Below are 20275 nucleotides of genomic sequence, written 5' to 3' on the forward strand. Positions count from 1 at the left end.
CGATGGACAGGCCAGTGAATCTCTCCGTAATGCCGTGGAGTTCCGCCTTTTTCTTAGGGTCATATTTGAAGAAGAGCCAAACCTTTGCAAAGGCTTTTGAGACGCTGGAGGAGATGGTGTCATGGACCTTAGCCGGGGCTGCCCCAGGCAGGTAGGTGTAGGCAGCTTCTGGGTCAAGGTCTGCATTGGTGGCAGTGGGGGCGGCGTTTGGGAGGGCACCCCCAGGCGGGTCCGCGCTGGAACCGTCCTGGTCAGGGTTGGTAGTGTGGTCCTCCTGGGCGGCGGAGACTGTCCCAGGCAGGTAGGTGCAGGCGGCCTTTGGGTCAAGGTCTGCATCAGTGGCCTTGGGGGTGTCTGCTCTGATGGCAGCGTTGCCCAGGGCGGTCCCGGGCGGGTCCGCGCTGGCACCGTCCTGGTCAGGGCTGGTATTATGGTCCTCCTGGGAGGCGGGGGCAGTCTTGGGCGCATGGGCCCTGGCACCATCCTGGTCAGGGTTGGTGGAAGCAACACAGGCGTAGGCCAGGATGGCAGGCCCGGGGGCATTGGCACTGGTGCCCTCAGGGTTGCACTCAGCATAGAACTCTACTTGGTCGGCAGGGACTGCGGCATAATCCCTGGTCACGGGACGGGTGGCCTGGCAGGTGCCATGGTGGGTGTCGTACTCGCGTTTACCACTTCTATAACATGAGGAAACAAGTTTGCTTTTTGCTCAGAAAAGAAATGATTTTATTTCTTAAGGTTGCTCACTGCAAACTCAGCCTTGAGAAGTGATCCAAGTAAAGAGAACCCCGGGCATTGCATTCTTTGCACACTTAGCAAGAATGCCCAGGGCAGAGCTGGGACTAGTGTAGGCAGGTGATGTGAAGTAGGAGGAGGCATTTATTCTCAGTGTCATGCAAGAACAGGGGCAGCATTTATGTGAACCTGAGTTAGTGTCTCCTTAACTGTTGTGTCTTAGGCACCTGCCTTACTTCAGCCTGGTCCTGGGAGGAGTGCCTGGGTGCTCAGGGCTCATGACAGCCTGCCTCTCACTTTGAGTTTGGCCTTCCTAAGCTCTTTCCCGTAGCCTCTTGGGCAGGCTCTAAGGGCAGGAGGACCTTTAATAGGGTTATAGAAGTCAAAGGACTATTTCCATCTGTAGAAAGAATAACAGACATGCGTCCAGCTATAATGAAGTAACTGGGACTAGACAATCCCTCCTGGCATAAACACTAATAAAATCAGATAAAACATATTTTAAAACTGTTTCAGACGTTAAATAATAGCCCCATAGGGTTATGATCCTGCAGCAAAGAGCAACAACATAATTTTTCAACCTACTGTGTTGGGACTATTTCTAGACTGCAGAGCAGAGAAGAGAATCCCGTGGACAGAGCTGCCTTGTGAAGATGAAGAGACAGAGATCAGAGTTCAGGGAGGCTGAGGGGTAGAATTTTTGGAGCAGAATACTAGAGAAAATGAAGCTAGGCAAAGAGAGAGAGAGCTCCAGAAATATATACAGGGATTTTCTGAACTGATAGCTGAATACTGTGCTATATATGAGGTGAGGCAAAGTACTAATGGAAACTTTAACTGAGCAATCCTCAGAGCTCACACAGAACTGAAAGACATTATACTAGTAGTTCCAACTAGTCAGAGTGGAGATACCTTGCTTTTTAGTAGAGAGCCCAGAAAGATTATGACTGGAATAGCACTAAACTAGCGTTAACAATAAAGGCTACTCTACACTTGCTCTATATCAAGTGAAAATAGTCTTAAGAAAAAAAGAAAGAAAGAAAGTGGAAAGAAAGGCTTCTTTGGCAAAAAAAAACCCATGAGAATTTGTTACCAGCATTCACACACAATAAAAAATGTTAAAGTTTCTTCACGTAGAAGGGCAATGATAGTAGATGGAAATTAACACATTTATAGAGAACCCATGGATCAAAAAGAAATAACAAGGGAAATTAGAAAATGTTTGAACTGAATAATAAAAATACAACACATGCCCTGGCCACTTTGCTCATTGATTAGGGAATGTTGGCCCTTGGACCAAAGGGTCATGGGTTTGATTCATAGTCAAGGGCACATACCTGGGTTGCATTACAATTCATGAGATACAGCTAAAGCTAGAGGATATTTTATCTGTACAGTTTATTCACCATATTCTGAATTGGGTTAAAAGATTTTTTAATGATAGGTTTTTAAATGATTGTTATGGGTATTAGAATTGGTCAACTACTGTGGAATGTGGTCTAATTTATTCACATACTCATCCAAAATGGAAGGTTCTGATGGCCCCATTATTAAAGGTTGTTTTTTTTTTTTTTGAGACTCAATATTATTTTATACTAGAGGCCTGGTGCATGAAATTTGTGCACTCGTGGGCGAGGGGAGGGGTCCAGGAGCCTGTGCCCTCTCGCAGTCCAGGAGCCCTTGGGGGATGTCCAACGTATGGCTAGGCCTGCTCCCCACATCAGTTGGACATCCTTAACGCTGCTGCGGTAGTGGGAGAGGCCCTTGCCAATGCTATTGTGCTTGCCAGCTGTGAGCCTGGCTTCTGGCTGAGCGGTGCTCCCCCAGTGGCAGCACACAGACCACTAGGGGGCAGCTCCTGTGTTGAGTATCTGCCCCGTGGTGGTTAGTGCAGGTCATAGAGACTGGTCGTTCCACCATTTGGTCAATTTGCATATTAGCATTTTATTATATAGGATTACTTTCAGGTGCCTAACATAGTGGTTAGACATTTATATAACATATTAAGTGATCACCCTGATAAATCTAGTACACATCTGACACCGTATGTAGTTATTACAATATTATTAGCTATATCCCCTGTGCTGTACTTTACATCCCTGTGACTACTTTGTAACTACAAATCTGTACTTGTTAATCTCTTCATCTTTTTTACCCATCCATACAACTGCCTTCCTATCTTGCAACCAGTAGTTCAGTGATGGCGAACCTATGACACACGTGTCAGAGGTGACACGCGAACTCATTTTTTTGGTTGATTTGTCTTTGTTAGATGGCATTTAAATATATAAAATAAATATCAAAAATATAAATTTTTGTTTTACTATGGTTGCAAATATCAAAAAATTTCTATATGTGACACGGCATCAGAGTTGTTAGGGTTTTTCAAAATGCTGACATGCCGAGCTCAAAAGGTTCGCAATCACTGCATTAGTTTGTTCTCTGAGTCTGTTTTTGTTTTGCTTGTTAATTTATTTTGTCCTTTAGATTCCACATATTAGTGAAATCATATGGTATTTGTCATTGTCAAACTTATTTCACTTAGCATAGTACCCTTTTAGAAAGGAATTTATAGTATTAAATGTTTAAGTGCTGATATTAGGAAAGAAGTAACATAAAAAACCAATCACTTAAGAAGCTTCTAGCGCTGGAAGATTTGGCTCAGTGGATAGAGCATCAGCCCGAGGACTGAAGGGTCTTGGGTTCAATTCTAGTCAAGGGCATATACCTCCATTGCAGCCTTGATCCTTGGCCCAGTCAGGAAGCATGCAGGAGGCGACCAATTGTGTGTCTTTCACATCAATGTTTCTCTCTCTCTATCCCTCTCCCTCCCTTCCACTCTCAAAAGAAGACCAAATTAAACACAAATAAGGAAGGATATAATTAAATTAACAGCAAAAATAAATGAAATATTGCTAGCAAATAATGATAAGAAAAGATATTTGAAAATATTAATAAAATTGATAAATTTCTAGGTGGCTTAATCAAGGAAGAAAGATAAAAAACACAAAATTTCTATATCAGGAGAGGACATTACTACAGACACTTTAGACCAGGGGTGGGCAAACTTTTTGACTCGAGGGCCACAATGGGTTCTTAAACTGGACTGGAGGGCCAGAACAGAAGCATGGGTGGAGTGTTTGTGTGAACTAATATAAATTCAAAGTAAACATCATTACATAAAAGGGTACGGTCTTTTTTTTCAATAGTTTTATTCATTTCAAATGGGCTGGATCCAGCCCACGGGCCGTAGTTTGCCCACGGCTGCTTTAGACATTAAAAGAGTAATAAGAAAATGCTTTAAACATCTCTATGCCAAATTAATAAACTCAAAATACAGAGTTTACTTATTTATTTATTTGTTAATCCTCACCTGAGCATATATTTTCCATTGTTTTTATGTTTGTCTTTTTTTTTTTTTTTTTTTAAGAGCAGAAAAGAGGGAGGGGAGCAGGAGAGAGAGAGAGAGAGAGAGAGAGAGAGAGAGAGAGAGAGAGAGAGAGAGAGACCTGTGTGAGAGGGATACAGAAACACATTGATAGATTACCTCCTCCACACACCCACCCAGACTGGAACCAGAGATTGAACATGCAACCCAGGTATGTACCCTTGGCCTGGAAGTGAACCCATGATCCTTTGTTTCTTTGGCCAACACTCTAACCAGTGATCTACGTTGGCCATGGCAAAAATACAGTTTGTTTGTTTGTTTATTTATTTATTTTTAAATACACAGTTTATTGAATCAATTTAAGATTTAGCAAAGTGCCAAGGGAAACAGATGATTTAGATGAACACTTAGGAGAGTTTGCAAGCACACCATGTAAAGTCTCAAAAAAAATTGAGCAGTGTTTACAGGCCCTGTTTTTCTCTGCCTCATCAATCCTCTTCTGATTGTGTGGTTTTAAAGACTAAAGGTATCTTGAACAAGGGGGTTCATAATGTATTACCTGGGCCAACACGCGTACTTGTGGGGGCAAATATACCTAGCATAGTTGTAGCTTTTTCTTGGCTTAATGAGCAGCTATAAATTTTACCCTTATTTCTTGTGCAAAAGTTGTTGATAGAAAAATAAGTATTTCCCATGGGTGGTCAATTTAAGATCTCATAAATGAGTGCTTGATATGCCTCATGGATATTCAGTGTATCATGAATATTTGATCCTTCCATCATCTTTCCATTTATTTCTTTCTTCCTCCTTCTTCTGTCACAAGATTATTAATGATAGCCTTTCATTGAATACCTTTGTGGTAGTTCAAGGCAAGAATGCTTCATGTAAAGCATTTCTTTTAATCTACACAGAAGTTCTATAAATAAAGTTTATTTTCCACATTTTATGGTTGAGGTATTAGAGTCTCATTGGTGTGACTTCCTCTGAATAGACCTTGATTGATTTTTATGTTGTTCCTAAGCAGAAAGGTGAAGGACAGATATCTCTGAGAAGGGATGATTGTATATTGGAAAAAGAATACCTTTACCTGTTTTTGGACCGGTTTTTGAGACTGTTGTTTAGTAAATAAAGTAGTCCAATGAAAATCAGCATTATCAGAAGTGCTGCCAAAGATGTAACCACAGGAATGACTGTAGTATTGATGGGCTCATTGACTGTTGTACTGATGGGCTCAACAACTAAAACACAGATGTCCCACAATTAGTTTCCCAAGAAAGTTGTTACCACATTTACTTTTTATTCAGTGGCTCCCCAATCATATTCCCTCTAACAGAAATACATTGTGGATCCTCCCTCTATCTAAATTTCCCTCTCAAATTATGGTTAACTAGTAAGTTCAAGCATTCATTCAAATATTATTCAGCTTATTTGCTCAGAAAAAAAATTTTAAGCAAATAAATTAATTTCTTTCTTGGAAGAGTAGCAGTGTCAGAACATGTAACAGAATTGACAAAAGACCAATTCAGGGAGGTGACCCATGGAGTTTAGAGAAGGCTGAAGCTGGTACCTGGTATAGCATGAAAGAATCAAGGGACCAGAGGTCTCTATGAGGCTGAAAAGCCTGTGTAAGAAGAGGTCAAGTACAAAGTTTGAAGAATTGGAAACTATGCTCAAAAAGTGAGACATTGGTATTTAATGTTTTAGAACTAAAACACTTTTACTTTTGCATGAAGCCCAAGATCGGACACTGGCAGTGGGCGATTGAAGTGAAGTGGGTCTCTGCACTGTCCCTATTCCTGGAACACTTGTTGCCTTTCCCTTTACCATTCTTACTGGACAGCTACTACTCCCTCTTCAGTCATCAGGTGCAATATTAACTCAGAGAAGCCTATGTTGAAAAAAAGTGCCTACGATATGGAAATAAGGCAAAAAAAAATTCCATGTCTTTTTAATATCATGCTAAAGCATTATGTAATAAATGTATCTAAAGATCCTCTGATGCCCTGACTGGTTTGGCCCAGTGGATAGAGCATCAGCCTGCAGACTGAAGGTTCCTAGGTTTGATTCCAGTCAAGGGCATGTACCTTGGTTGTGGGCACATCCCCAGTAGGGGGTGTGCAGGAGGCAGCTGATCAATGTTTGTCTCTCATTGATGTTCCTAACTCTCTATCTCTCTCTCTTCCTCTCTATAAAAAAATCAATAATATATTAAAAAAATATTATCTGACTTAGGAAAATAAAACTTTATTATGGTTTTATTGACCTATAGAACATAAACTTAGTAGTCCTATTTTAGGATTGAATTTTTCACTGATTTTGAACCAGTTTTGTCACAGGCTCTTTCTCTCACTTATGAGTTAATTAAAATTATGGCCCCTGATTTCTATGTATCTTTATGAGAATTATGTTTTTTAAAATATATTTTTATTGATTTCAGAGAGGAAGGGAGAGGAAGAGAGAGACAGAAACATCAGTGATGAGAAAGAACCATTGATTAACTGCCTCTTGCATGCCTCCTACTGGGGTTTGAGCCTGCAACCTGAGCATGTGCCCTAACAGGAAATCCAACCATCACCTTCTGGTTCATAGGTTGATTCTCAACCACTGAGCCATTCCATCCAGGCAGTTTGGAATGATTTTAAATCATGTCTCCTATCTTCAGGAAATTTACTGCATACTGAGTGACATTTACAATGAATATTAATGCACAAGGAAATCCTATCTAATAAAAGAGAAACATGGTAATAAGCTGTACCTCCACCACCCTTTGCATTGGCTAATCAGGGTGATATGCAAATTAACTGATAGCCAAGATGGCAGCTGGCAGCCAGGCAGCTTGAAGTGAACATGAGGCTTGCTTGCTTCAGTGACGGAGGACTCCAACGTTCCCCTCCTGCCTTGCCGGCCTCTGAGCTTGCAGTTTGAAACCTTGCTACTAATATAGAAGCTAAACAAAACCCCAGAAACCTGCTTTCAGACAGCTGGGATCTCAGAGCTGGAGTTGAAACAGTGTTTCGATTATAGAACCCAAACAAACCAGATACCTTTCAGCAGCCGAGGCCTCAGAGCTGGAGCCAGAGCTAAAGCTGGCCCAGAATAAAAAAAGAAAAAAGAAAAAAAGGAGCGGTTGGGAGCTTCAGTCACCCACCAGCCTGAAAACTGCCCTCACCCCGTCACCCAGACTGGCCAGGCACCCCAGTGGGGACCCCCATCCTGAAGGATGTGTGACCAGCTGCAAACAGCCATCATCCCCTCACCCAGGCTGGCCAGGCACCCCAGTGGGGACCCCCGCCCTTATCCAGGACACCCTGCAGGGCAAACCAGCCGGCACCCACCCGTGCACCAGGCCTCTATCCTATATAGTAAAAGGGTAATGTGCCTCCCAGCACCTGGATCAGCGGAGCCGTGAGGCCTCCTGGCACTGGGATCAGCATGACAGGGGGCAGCGCCCAAACCCCCTGATCGCCCTGTGGCTCTGTCTGTGACAGGGGGCGGGGCCACAACCTCCCTATCTGCCCTGCTCTGTGCCTGACAGGGGAAGGCGCCCCAACCCCCTGATCAGCCCTGCTCTGTGCCTGATAGGGGGAGCTCCCCAAAACCCTGATCGCCCTGTGGCTCTGTGTGTGACAGGGTGCAGAGCGCCAATCCCCTGATCGGTCCTGCTCTGTGTGTGACAGGGTGCAGCGCCCCAACACCTCCCCACGGGCCCTGGTCTGTGTGTGATGGGGTAGAGCCATAACCTCCCCATCGGCCCTGCACTGAGTGTGAGAGTGGTGGCGCCCCAACCCCCTGATCGGCCCTGCTCTGTGGGTGATAGAGTGCGGTGCCCCAACCCCCTCCCCGCCCCCGCCCAGGGGCCCTACTCTGTGTGTGATGGTGCAGAGACATAACCTCCCCATCGGCCCTGCCCTGAGTGTTGCAGTGGCAGTGCCCCAACTACCCTATCGGCCCTACTCTGTGAGTGACTGGGCGAGCTCCTCAACCCTCTGATCAGCCCTGCTCTGTGCGTGACGGGGGGCGGGGGGGGGCGGGGAGGGGGGCGGGGGGGATCTCCCCAACCTCCTGATTGGCCCTGCTCTGTGTGTGACAGGGGGTGGCGCCGCAACCTCCCCATTAACCCTGCCTTGAGTGTGACAGGGGATGGTGCCCCAACCCCCCAATCGACCCTACCCTGAGCGTGAATGAGGGTGGCATGGCAACCTCTCAATCCGCCCTGCTCTGTGTATGACAGGGGGTGGCGCCCCAACTCCCCAATCAACCCTGCTCTGAGCCCAACCAGGGGCTGCACCTAGGGATTGGCCCTGCCCTCTGCCACCCAGGAGCAGGCCTAAACCAGCAGGTCGTTATCTCTCGAGGGGTCACAGACTGCTAGACAGCACAGGCTGGGTGAGGGACCCCCCCTCCCCCTCGAGTGCACAAGTTTTTGTGCTCCGGGTGTCTAGTTGTAGTATAAAAGAGAAGAATGCTGCAACCTAATTCAGCTGGAGAGGCAGTTAAAGTAAGACTCTCTAAGGAAGTAATATTTCATCCAAAACTAGAGAATAAATAGTAGTTATCCAAATGAAGAATAGAGAGAATAATTGAAAAACTACCACCTAAAAATGGGGTATAATGTTCTGGGGAACACACTGACTTATGCAACCATATTCATATTGGAAATACAAAATTTTGAGTTTAAGTTACATGTAGGACAATTGTAGGTCATGATACATCCAGAGATGGCCATGAGAGAAAGTAGAGAAAAGTGGAGTCAAAGTGAAGACCTATGTAATTTGCCCTCTCCCTAGATCTCAAACTTGATGCCAGTTAATCTTTCTCTGAAAACAGTTCTGCCCTAGGAGACTGAGAACTTGAGTTTGGTGAGAGTTTGGTGCTCAGCTACACTTGGTTTGGATGGACAAACTGCCTTAGACAAGTTTTAATTTTCTTTCTACTTGTCAGTGTTCTTTGACATTCTGTTAGAATGTATGAGGATATTGTACTGGCAAATAGACATTATTTTCATCACACTTTTATTTTAACCTCTTTCTAAGGTTACTACATGAAAGGCCCTTGGTTCAGCTGAGTGTTTAATGGGTCTGGAGAGGCAAATTTAGAGGTAGGAGTCAAATAAAATTGTTTTCCTCTATAATACAAGTAAATGATTCAGTGTGTGTCCTGGGGTGTAAAACAGTTCAGGGAGGAAGGGATGAAGCAATGAAGAGAGAGTATGGAAGGGGAAGAGGGAGACTGGTGTTAGGGACATAGCAGGATGTTGGAATTATCCCACCATGTCACCCTCTTAAATTATAAATAAACTGTACAAAGAAAAAAGCCAGGATAGAGTGTCCCATTTAGAGGAGGGAGCAAGTGTGAAGGCCCAATTTAAGAAAAAGCTTGCTGCCTTTGAGAACTTGCCAAAGCCAGTGTGCCCAGAGCTCAGGGAGAGAGAGAGAAGGAGACAAATGGATGAAATGTGAGAGCTGGAAAGAGTGGCCAAATTACATAGGTCTTCAATTTGACTCCACTTTTCTCCACTTGCTCTCATGGCCATTTATGGCCTTGTCATTACCTAGAGTAGCCCCACATCTGACTTAAATTTAAATGTTTAGATTTCCTATATGAATATGGCTGCACAAGTCATTGTGTTCCTCTTATTTTCTCAGAAATAAAATACCACACAGAAAAAGAACAAAATAAAAAAAATGCAAATTCAAGACTTTATAATTGGTGTAAAGGCTGCTAAAAGCAGCTGTGATCAGACATACAGCATGTGGGAGAAAGGGACGAGAGATGTGGATGTGAGCATTAAAGCCCTTCTTGTGGGCACAGTGAGATGAGAGAGAAAACTGACCTGCTATGGACAATTGATCTTCCTTTTTCTGATTCGTTATTGGGTCCCAGACAGAACATATCAGATTCTTCTGAGAAGGTTCTCTGAGTACCAGTGATGTTGTTACATGAAACAAGCCACCTATGTCCTGGGTGTGAGTCTCAGACTGAGCTGGAATTTCTCCTCCCTCAGAGTCCATCCACTGGACCTTTGGCTGAGGGAACCAGCCCTCTGACTTGCACTCTAATCGGAGTTGGCTGGACTTAGTGACTTCCACGTGGAACTGAGGATGTGAGCCAAGAGCTGGGAAGAGTAAGAAAGAGAAGTCAGGTCCTAAGCTCATTTTACTACACACACATCCCTCCCCTGCTTCTCAAGAGTTTTTGCTGCTGGTTAAACTTTAGTGTGCAGAACAGGAAACTGAGGCTCTGAAGTAGTCTTGGCAACAAAGGATGGGACTAGACTTCTAGGCTAGGGAGGAATCCAACACAATCCAACACACATGCCCCCTCACTATTTCTTGACTCCCACTATGAGTCTATTTTTTTATTTAGCCCCCAGCAGTGATATATGGAGTAATGGGGTGAATAGATAATGGCCATCTTTCTTTATCTTATAAATTCGTTATATTTCTAAAGAAAATTGGAATAGAGGAAGGAGCCTATCCCAGAATAAACTCACCCCTGTGGGGTGTCAAGGGGATCAGTGTGGGCCATTACCTGCCACTTTCAGCTCAATCACTGTATCACTGTAGAAGGAACCATGTTGAATCACACAGCGATACTGCCCATTGTCAGAGAGTTGGACATTGTGGATTCTCAGGACCACAATCCCCATATGCATAACTTCTATTTCAAGCTCTGTCCTCCTCAAATACTCCTTCATGGCTTCCTCAGGCTTGTCTCTTCCATCCTCATACAAGTGCACCACCTGGGAGGGTAGGGATCGGGTCCAGCATATTTTCATATTTTTAACACTTTGATGAGGCAAGAGTAGACAGCGCAGCTCAGCGTCACCACCCAGCATGACCACCATGGGTTCATGGGGCCCCTGGACTTGGAATGCTGCTGAAAAGAGAACAGAGATGGAATCAGGGAGGGCTAGGGGCAGCATTTTGGGCAGACAAAGAGGGGTTGATTACACACATGTTTGGCTATTTATATCCTAACCACGTCCTGGGAATAAGGCCTGAAAGGAAATAGTTGCTGGATCTTGGGGTTCTCTTTTCTGACTGGAACATACACACAGAGCTAGCAGGAAGCTGGAGATGGTGGAAGTATAAGATCTTGGCCTGGCTAAGCTGAGGCAAGTGAAGGACTTAGGGCATACATTTGAGGAGGCACTTATTGTTGGGTTATATGTCCAGGGTTGGTAAGATCCTGACAAGTGGTGCCTCTTCACTTAACTCACCCTGTGAGGAGGGACCTGAGGAATACGACCACAGGAGATGGGGAATAAACATGCTACCTCCTCCAGGTCAGGTTCTGACCATATCCATAGAAGGGAAGGGTCACACAGGAACTCTGATAGCTCTGGATGGATAGTGCATAACTGTGTTGAGAAAGAATCTAAAGTAGTTGCGTGGTAAAGATATTTGAGAATTATTAATACAACTTGCCATGAGCATGGGATGAGAAAATGGGGGCATACAAACTACTTTTTGTCAATCTTATTCTACATTATCTTGAGGCTCTAAGAACTTAAGCTTCTTTATTACCATCTGGGATCTTTTACTTTCTCTTATTCTTTGCACCACCACATGCACATTTGTACTCAGGTGTACACACATACACACACAGATACATCCACCGGCAGGCCTGGACCATGCGATACAAGTAAAAATGCCTAGTACACTGCCTGGTACTTAGTAAGTAGAAGGACATTAATTTGCTTTGCTTTTCCAGAATCTCTTAGTATTTGTATTTTTGTCCAAATTTTCCTTTCAAGTGCCTCCCTTTTAGCTTTTTCCTTCTTCTTACATATCAGAGAATCAGAAACTCATATAAGATTTCATACCTTTAGCCATCTGGAGCAAGAGGTAGAGTGAGATGAGTCTGACAGGATCCATTTTAGAGACTCGCTGCCTCCTTAGGTGACTGAGGCAGAGCTATCCCAAGGCCTTGAACAGTGACTCTTTGGAAAAGGAGGAAAACACTGTAATGATGAGAGATTTAAAAGATTACTCTGAGACATAAGTCAAGGGCCAGAAAAAGGAAGGAATGCAGAATCTCACTCTTGGGCAGGTAAGGGACAATCTTATCTATGGGACTACAGCGAGGGGTAGAGTAAGATTCTGGCTCCTTTTCTACAAGTTTTAGGACCCTTGAGTTTTCAGACTATGCAGGGCACTCATGGCTTCAGCTACCTTGTGCACACAGATGGCTCACTTCCAAATATATACCTTCTGTGTATAATGTCTGGTGATCCAGTGGCAGGACCCTGGGACCAGGAGGTTAGGGGTCCTTTTGCCTTGGACCAACAGAAAAAGCAAGTGTCTTCTCTAATTCCCTGTCTCACTCTGCCTAATCCAGCCTTGGGCAAACTACGGCCCGTGGGTCGGATCCGGCCCGTTTGAAATGAATAAAACTAAAAAAAAAAAGACGGTACCCTTTTATGTAATGATGTTTACTTTGAATTTATATTAGTTCACACAAACACTCCATCCATGCTTTTGTTCCAGCCCTCCGGTCCAGTTTAAGAACCCATTGTGGCCCTCAAGTCAAAATGTTTGCCCACCCCTGGCTAATCCTTTTAAGAACATGTAAATTAGTGGTAGTAGTGAGGAAAGGGCTGTAACACATATCAACAACCAGGACAACATGGGATTTGGTGGCCATGGCTGTGAATTTTGCTGCCCAGGGCCCAGGGCTCAGAGATCTTGCTGCCCAGAGACTATCTAGAAAGGGCTGGCTCAAAGAATAGGAGTGGGGGAAGACATTCCCAAGGCCATGCTCTCTTTAGGTGGAGGGGAAATAGGCTTTATATGTGGGGAATGGATCCTGAGCAGGCAGAGGCATGTGCTATATAATAGTGCAGGGTCTTAAGGACCTTGGAAGCAACAGTAGAGATGGAGCACATATTACTTCTCCATGGACTAGGCAGCACTTCTCAACCTTTTTGATATCATGGCATGCAGCAAAAATGATGTTTTTTGTTAGGGACACAGTAGTAAACTGGAAGGGGATTAGGCTATATGGGATTCATGGGGAAAAACTGACATTTTCTCTACATTATATGATTATAAGAAAAATGAAATAGAGATTATTAAGAAATATGTTAAATATGAATTTAGAATGAATACACTTAAAAATGTTAAATGTTTATAATTTTTGAAGTTGTTTCAATAGATAAAGCTTTTTGATTTCTGATTATATGCTTGAAATAACTACAGATAATGAATATTCAATTATAGTTATTAATGGTGATGTATTCAATTTATCCACAGTCATAATTGGTGGGATATTTTACTTGCATAAGTAGGTAATACAAAAAGTAAAATCCTTTTCAATCCCATTCTTTTACATTTATTTAAAGAATCTAACAGCTCGTTCTTTTCATTCATTTACAAATGTAATGTTGAAATTTCTTGTAAAAATGTGAATGGATTTAAAATCCAATTGCATTGTTTTCTCATCCAATGTTTAAAAATGAGGCATTTTACTGTGTACAATGTGCATGCAATGTTAAGATAATCCCTTTGCAGTTAGTTTCTACTCTAATTTCACAAAAAATATCTGATGTAGATGAGGTCGGAGTTTGGGTGCTGCTGGTTTGAGCTCCACCAGAAACACCTGCCTGGCCTCTTTGTTCCTCCAATCTGCCCCAGGTAGGGCCACATTTGGGAATCCTGGAGCCCCTGCATTTGAACTCTTCCTGTTTCTCTATGGAATTCTTTACATGAAGGGCAGTATTCAGTGCAGTTACCTGTAGGTAGTTGATCAAGCAGAGAGTGTAGTTGCTGTCACTAAACAGAGGTTGTAAGAAGGTGCTCTTTCCATTTGCTGCTCATCTTGCAAATCCATCTGAAGCATCCATCTGATGGGAAAACTGGTATAAAACATGCTTAAGGATGGAGCATGAAGTTATCCTGGTGTGTGTACTGGTACATTGTAAGTGGGGGCCTGTATCCAAATCTCTTGCAAGTGTAGAAAATGACAGATAGGGACAATACTTTATGGCAACTGTCTCACCTGGGCAAGAGAAACTTACCTGATTTCCACCTACTCCTGCAGGACAGAGCCAGCTTCCCACCAATGGCAGGAAGGAGACACTGTGGAAACAATGCAGAGACCTAAGAAGCTTTGAGAGACCTGAGAGAGAAGGTAGGGAGGATCTTAGCAAAGAGTTCCAGGTATTAATGCTGAGCTGTTCACATAGCTGTCTTGACCAAAATCTCTTTATAGAAACTCCCTACAAAATTTAAGTGCCCAATACAATTTCTCTAATTGTTCCTTTGTACCTCTCCACTACCTGTGATATATTTACCATAGACCCCAAAGGCAATGGTGCTGAATAAAGGAAAGTGGGAGAAGACTCACTGTTCTATAAAGTCTCAGGAGGAGCTGGAAGATGATGTGGCACTCTGAAGGTCTCTAAGGCAACTCTCAAGTGGCAGCACCCCAGTTCTAGTTAGAGGGCCTACTTTTTAAGAGCAGGGATTTAGAGTACTTTTTTAGCTGTCAATCATACTTTGCGGAATCAGTCTGTTGAACTTGATAAATTCTTTCAGGCACTTCACTTGGTCCACCATGGCTACTTACTCAGGCTACACTGAAATCACCAGCTAGTGATTTCATTTTAGTATCCACCCACCCTTCAGTATTTATAACTTTCTTCTCTGAAAGTGAGAATCCTGGCTCTTGATCCTTATTATATATATTTTTTTTTATCAACCCCTCTGTATGAAGCCAACTTCTTACGTCTGTTTCTACAATTTCTCCTACATGAATGCCCTCCTTGACCCTCTTTAGCGCTATTCTGGGCATTCCCTCTACGGTGATGCCTCCTTAACTTGTGTGGGCTTTGGCATGTCCTACCCCATTCCTCACTGCGCTCTGGTTCTGACACTCATTTGACAACTTTCATCTCCTTCATGTCATCATCCTTCATGGTCTGGTATCCCTTCACTTCTTGGGCTCAGACCCTTGCTGAGGGCCACCTCAGTTTCCCTTTCACACCTTGGCCCTCTCTCTACCAAAACAGACATGTACTTGCTCTGCCTAACTGAACACTTTCAGACTGGGTTGTTCAGGAAGGGATGGGAAGTGAAGAGAATGGAAAAAAGGAATGGAAGACAAGGAAAAGACTATCCTTTGCTTTCTAAAATAAAAGAAAGAGAGCTTTTTAAAACAAAACTTGGAATAGTAAAATTAATTGATTTCTAAAATAAACAAGGAGAACTGTGAGAGATGGAATGGGAAAGAAGCCTCTCCAACCAATTTTAAGGAAGAGCACATGTGGAGTGTGAGGCTGGGAACACTTACCTTGTTCACACTACTCTATCTGAGTAACTTGCAATGTCTCCTCACATCCTCAGGTGTATGCATTCTATTGTGGAGACCACTGATCTAGGCATCACAGATTAAGTAATAAAGTGCAAATACGTAGGAGGAGACTTCCCACCTCAGAATCCTGGCGAACAGGCCCCCAAGCCTTTCAAGTACCATAATTTGTTTTCTCTAACTTCTTCAGTTCTACCCCCTTTCCCTCCTTCTGTCCTCTTTCATCCAACATACCTGTGAAGAAGCAGAGCTCTCTCCATCCACACCACCTCTGTGCAGGAGAACCTTTCACAGAACTCTCGGTTCTTTCTTCAAACTGCCTCCTCCTCCAACTTTGGGACTGACCCCCTCCATAGGCAGGGGCTCCAGACTTACCTCTCTGCCTCTGCCGTGGGTCTGGGTCTCTCATGATCTGTGTAGGTCTGGTTAGAGACTTTCTCTCAGGAGCTCAGGGCTGGGAGCTGGAGGAGGTCTGTGTTAGAGGAAGGATCTCTAGTACTGAAAGGAGAAGAACTTGATGAGACTGAGATATAGTTTCTGATGGACTTTGGGCTGGGACTGTGTATGTGGCATATGTAGGGTGGAAACAAGTACTAAGTTCCACAAAGCAATATTATGAGTGCTTTTTATCTCTCTAGTCTTTGATCTAAAAATCAGACATGTAATGTGGTAAAGGTCATAAAAATAAATATCACCTGACTGGACAGATTGATTTCTCACAAATTAATGAGTAACATCATCAAGTAAATCTGAAAGCTGTCTAGCAATCACACTAACTTCCTTAAACATGCTCCACCTCCACTTACATATCTTTTCTTTTCTTTTTCTTTTTTTTTAGAAAATATTCATTATATGACAACTATTTTATTTGTTATTTAATTCAAAGACACATCTCATTCATTTGACCATTCTTCTTCTTTTAAAGTCCTTTTTATCTTTATTGTTGAGAGTATTACAGATGTCCCCCATTTACACAACCATTCTTCCCCTCCACCCAGTTCTTGCTCCTCCCCAGGCCTTCACCACTCTATTATCTGTGTCCATGGATTATGCATATATGCATATAAATTCTTTGGTTATTCTCTGCCTGCTCCCTCCACTCCTTTCCTCTGAGACTCGTCAATTTGTGCCAAGTTTCCCTGCTGCTGCACCTATTTTGTTCATTAGATTTTACATTTAGGTGAGATTATGTGGTACTTGTCTTTCCCTTACTGGCTTATCTCACTTAGCATAATACTCTCCAGGAGCCCCCGCCCCCATTCTATCTCAAAGGTTCTTCTCAAACCTCATATACCTCACTGCTAGTCCTCTCAGCTGCCTCATCTTACTGAGCAAAAGAAGCCATTGGATGGAAACTTTTCTCTCTCCTTTACATCATATCTACATATCCATGCTTACTCTCCCTAAAGCAAAGCCCAGCTACATCTGTCTATAGTTTCTCCATTTTTGTTGTAATGGAGAAAGTAGCTTTCTATCTCCATGCCCTAGGCCTTCCTATCATTTTGTGAATTCATGATATGAATATTGAATCCTGTTATGCTTGAACTTTCTAGAGATGTTTCTTTTTCCTACATTCTATGCAGATAAACTCAAGTCCCCATTTTCTCATCTGTTAAATGGGTTTAATAATAATGCCTACAGTAGCTGGGAAAGTTGAATCCTAGCTTGGGCCCCACACTTTAGAGGCCTCACATATCAAAAATACATACAAGATACTTTTATTAAAGAAAATGTGGACAGCATGTCACTCGGTAGTCAGTGGTCAGTGCAACATATACCCACAAACATCCACTCTCATAATTAACAGTATTCAGGCTTCAGGGAAACATATGTCCAGAGTTTTGTACTGTATTCTTAGAACAAACCTGTATCAGAATGCAGTAAATGTTTGTGGTTTGTATAGTGGCAGTTTGTGTGTGTGTGTTAATTTCAAATGCAGTTTGTTTTAAGACATTGTGCTTTCCATTTACAATACAGTAACCAGAAAGTGACAGGTTATTTCATTTTCCTGTGCATATGTTCCATATTCAATTACAGAGATTGCCAGTTATGTACTATAGCAGCTGAGCTTTAAAATTGCCATGTTTGCTACAAATTTGGGTCTTTCAACATTTTGAATGGAGCAACAACTAAATGTATGTTAGGGTTGCCTTAATCAGCCTCTTCATTGGTGGAGGATCCTTATCACTAGGGACGCCCCAAAGCATTCCTCGTCACTTGCCTCCTGCACTCTGGGACAGCTTTTGAATGATAGGGTTGAAGACTTTGTTCAGCTCTTTCTGCTGATGTTCAAATTCTTCCTTCATTGTAGTCTGGTTCCTATCAAATAAGGTGATTATTTTATTACATTTAAGAAGAAACTTCTGTTTATGCTCATAACTGAGCTTAATTTGAAGTTTCTCATCTTGAGCACTTGCTTTTATGCTGATTGAAAAGACTTTAAGTGAATTTTTGGAAGATACCATGTTCTACTGCTTCTCACCTTCATTTTTGTATTTCTCAGCTTTATAGACCATATATGTTTGCTGTCTTTCCTTGGCCAAATGGTTCCTGTTGGTAGTGATGGTAATCTTGTTCTCTTTTTCTGTCCTCTTATCCACATCAGACATTAAAGATGCCATTTGCATCAATATCAAAAGTGACTTCAATCTGAGGAACACCCCAGAGTGCAGGTGGTATGTCTGTGAGTTCAAACTTGTTAAATAGGTTGTTATCCTCGGTTATGGTGCAGTCTTCTTCATTAACCTGAATGAGCACCTGGCTGGTGGTCTAGGAAGGTAGTGAAGTTCTGCACCTGCTTGGTAGAATTGGTAGTGTTGGGCTTGATGAGGATAGTCATGACTCTGCTGGAACTTTTGGTGCAAGAGAAAAAGGAGTGATATCTAAGACCAGCACATCTCCAAAGTTTTCAGATTTGTCTCCAGATAGGATGGCTGCCTGGACTGCTGCCAGGCAAGAAACAGCCTCATCAGGCTGAAAAGCTCTTATTCAGTTACTTTCCATTGAAGAAGTCCTACAGAAGTTTATGAAACTTGAGAAAACAAATAGAACTACCTGCCTGGACAATGTCATGGATCTGGAACTTGTCTGGGTTGGCATCCTGAAGGGCTTTTGGTGTAGTTTCCAGTGTGGCACAGAATAAGTGAGCATTAAGTTCTTCAAATTCAGCACAGGGGGAAAGTATAGAAGTTGTCCTCCACCAGGTTATAGAAAATTTTCTGCCATTATTTTTCAAACAGGTTCTCTATTCCTTTCTCAAGTTCCTCTCCTAGTGAGACCCATATGATGTGAATGTTGTTCCATTTCATGTTGTCCCAAAGCTCTCTTAAACTCTCCTCCTGCTTAATTTTTTCCCCATTAATTTTTTCCCTCATTAGAATGAGTGTTTTTTCCTACCTCATCTTCAGATTTGCTGATTTGATCCTCAGCTTCTTCTAGTCTACTGTTGAATCTTTCCAGGTTGTTCTTTATTTCAGCAATCCCATTCTCATTTCCTGTTGATTCTTATTTACTGTTTCAATCTCTCTTTTCATATTGGTGTAACTCTCATTAGGTCCCATATAATTCTATTAGGTTGCTTGTAGTTCTCACTGAATTGTTTGAACACCTTTATTACCATTACTTTGAATTATTTATCTGACAGATTGCTTGCCTCCATTTCATTTAGTTTCTTTCCTGGTAATTCATCATTTTCTTTCATTTGGAGGTTGTTTCTTTCTCTCTCCATTTTTTTTGACCTTTTGCATTTGTTTCTATGTCAGACAAATTGCTATGCCTCCCAGACTTTGTAGTGTGGTCTTATTTTGTAGATGTTTTGTGGGACCCAGTGGTGCAGTCTCTTACATCTCCTAAGCTATGTGCTCTAGGAGAGCCCCTTGCTTGAGTTATTTGGGTTCTCTTGGTATAGTTGAACGTTATTTTTCCATTTGTGGATGGAATCTCCACTCAGGCTGGCTGACTATGTGGCTCACTCCTGACTATATTATATGAGCTGTTGTGTAGGTGTTGACAGAACAGAGTAGAATACAACACAACACAAAAGAAAGAAACAAAACAAAAACATACACAAGACTCCTACAGCAACAACAAAAGAAAGCACCAGAGAAGACAGAATTAGGAAAGAGAAGATTGTAAAAATGAGAAGAAATGAAGAAAGGAAAGTTAGGAGGATAAAGACTACAACACAAACAAAGAAACTCATAAACAACAACAACAAAACACACAAAAAATTGGGTGTGGAGAAAAAGGAATACATATGTGCGGAGTTGAAATAAAAAAATAAGAGTAAAAATTAGGGAATAGGGAAAGGAAACTGGTTTAAAATAAAGGAAGAAAATAGAAAAGGAAAAAGTTTGAAAATGAATACAGACTGATTCAAAATAATAAAAGGAAAAAGATGAGAAAGCAGAAGGAAAGGAAATGAAAGAAAAAACAGATTGAGTAGTAAATGGAAAGAGGAAAATTAGATAGATGAGCCAAACAATAGAGACAAGAATAATAACAATTCAATAAAACAGATAAAGAAGATAAATTTTTAAAAAAAGGAAAGAGAAAAAAATAAATAAAAAGAGAAGAAAAAAGAAAATAAAAAGGTGAAGTGGTGTTCATTTCAGCATAGTTTAGTGCCCCAATGGGAGCTCCTTTTGGATTCTATTTTTCTGAAAACTTAGGTTGACTGTTCTGTCTGCGAATTCTGGGTTTCCTGTGAGGTACTTAGGTGCTAACCACTGTCAGAAACTGTGCTCCTTTGCCTTTCAGCAACCTGCTTGAAGCTCCAAGTAATCTACAGTTTGTGTCTGTCTCCACATGACTTGCCTGCTAGCAGGAGGGGCCAATCTG

General features: G+C 42.3%; 1 protein-coding gene and 1 long non-coding RNA gene across 2 annotated transcripts in view; one reads left to right on the forward strand and one right to left on the reverse strand.

Annotated features, from left to right (window-relative positions):
• LOC132240740 (uncharacterized) overlaps positions 1 to 218 on the forward strand; it is a 95300-nt gene extending 95082 nt beyond the window's left edge. Inside the window, exon 3 of the long non-coding RNA XR_009454394.1 lies at positions 152 to 218. This is a non-coding gene — a long non-coding RNA (uncharacterized LOC132240740). The remainder of the gene's footprint in view (positions 1 to 151) is intronic.
• The window catches only part of LOC132240730 (hemicentin-1-like), a 346372-nt gene that overhangs the window by 95684 nt on the left and 230413 nt on the right, over positions 1 to 20275 (reverse strand). Inside the window, exons 12-13 of the mRNA XM_059708312.1 lie at positions 5211 to 5361; positions 515 to 677 (exon numbers count right to left, since the gene is read on the reverse strand). Coding sequence (XP_059564295.1) covers positions 515 to 677; positions 5211 to 5361 — 314 coding nt within the window. The remainder of the gene's footprint in view (positions 1 to 514; positions 678 to 5210; positions 5362 to 20275) is intronic.

The sequence above is a fragment of the Myotis daubentonii genome, chromosome 9, assembly GCF_963259705.1.
Source record: "Myotis daubentonii chromosome 9, mMyoDau2.1, whole genome shotgun sequence".
Classification (NCBI taxonomy): Eukaryota; Metazoa; Chordata; class Mammalia; order Chiroptera; family Vespertilionidae; genus Myotis; species Myotis daubentonii.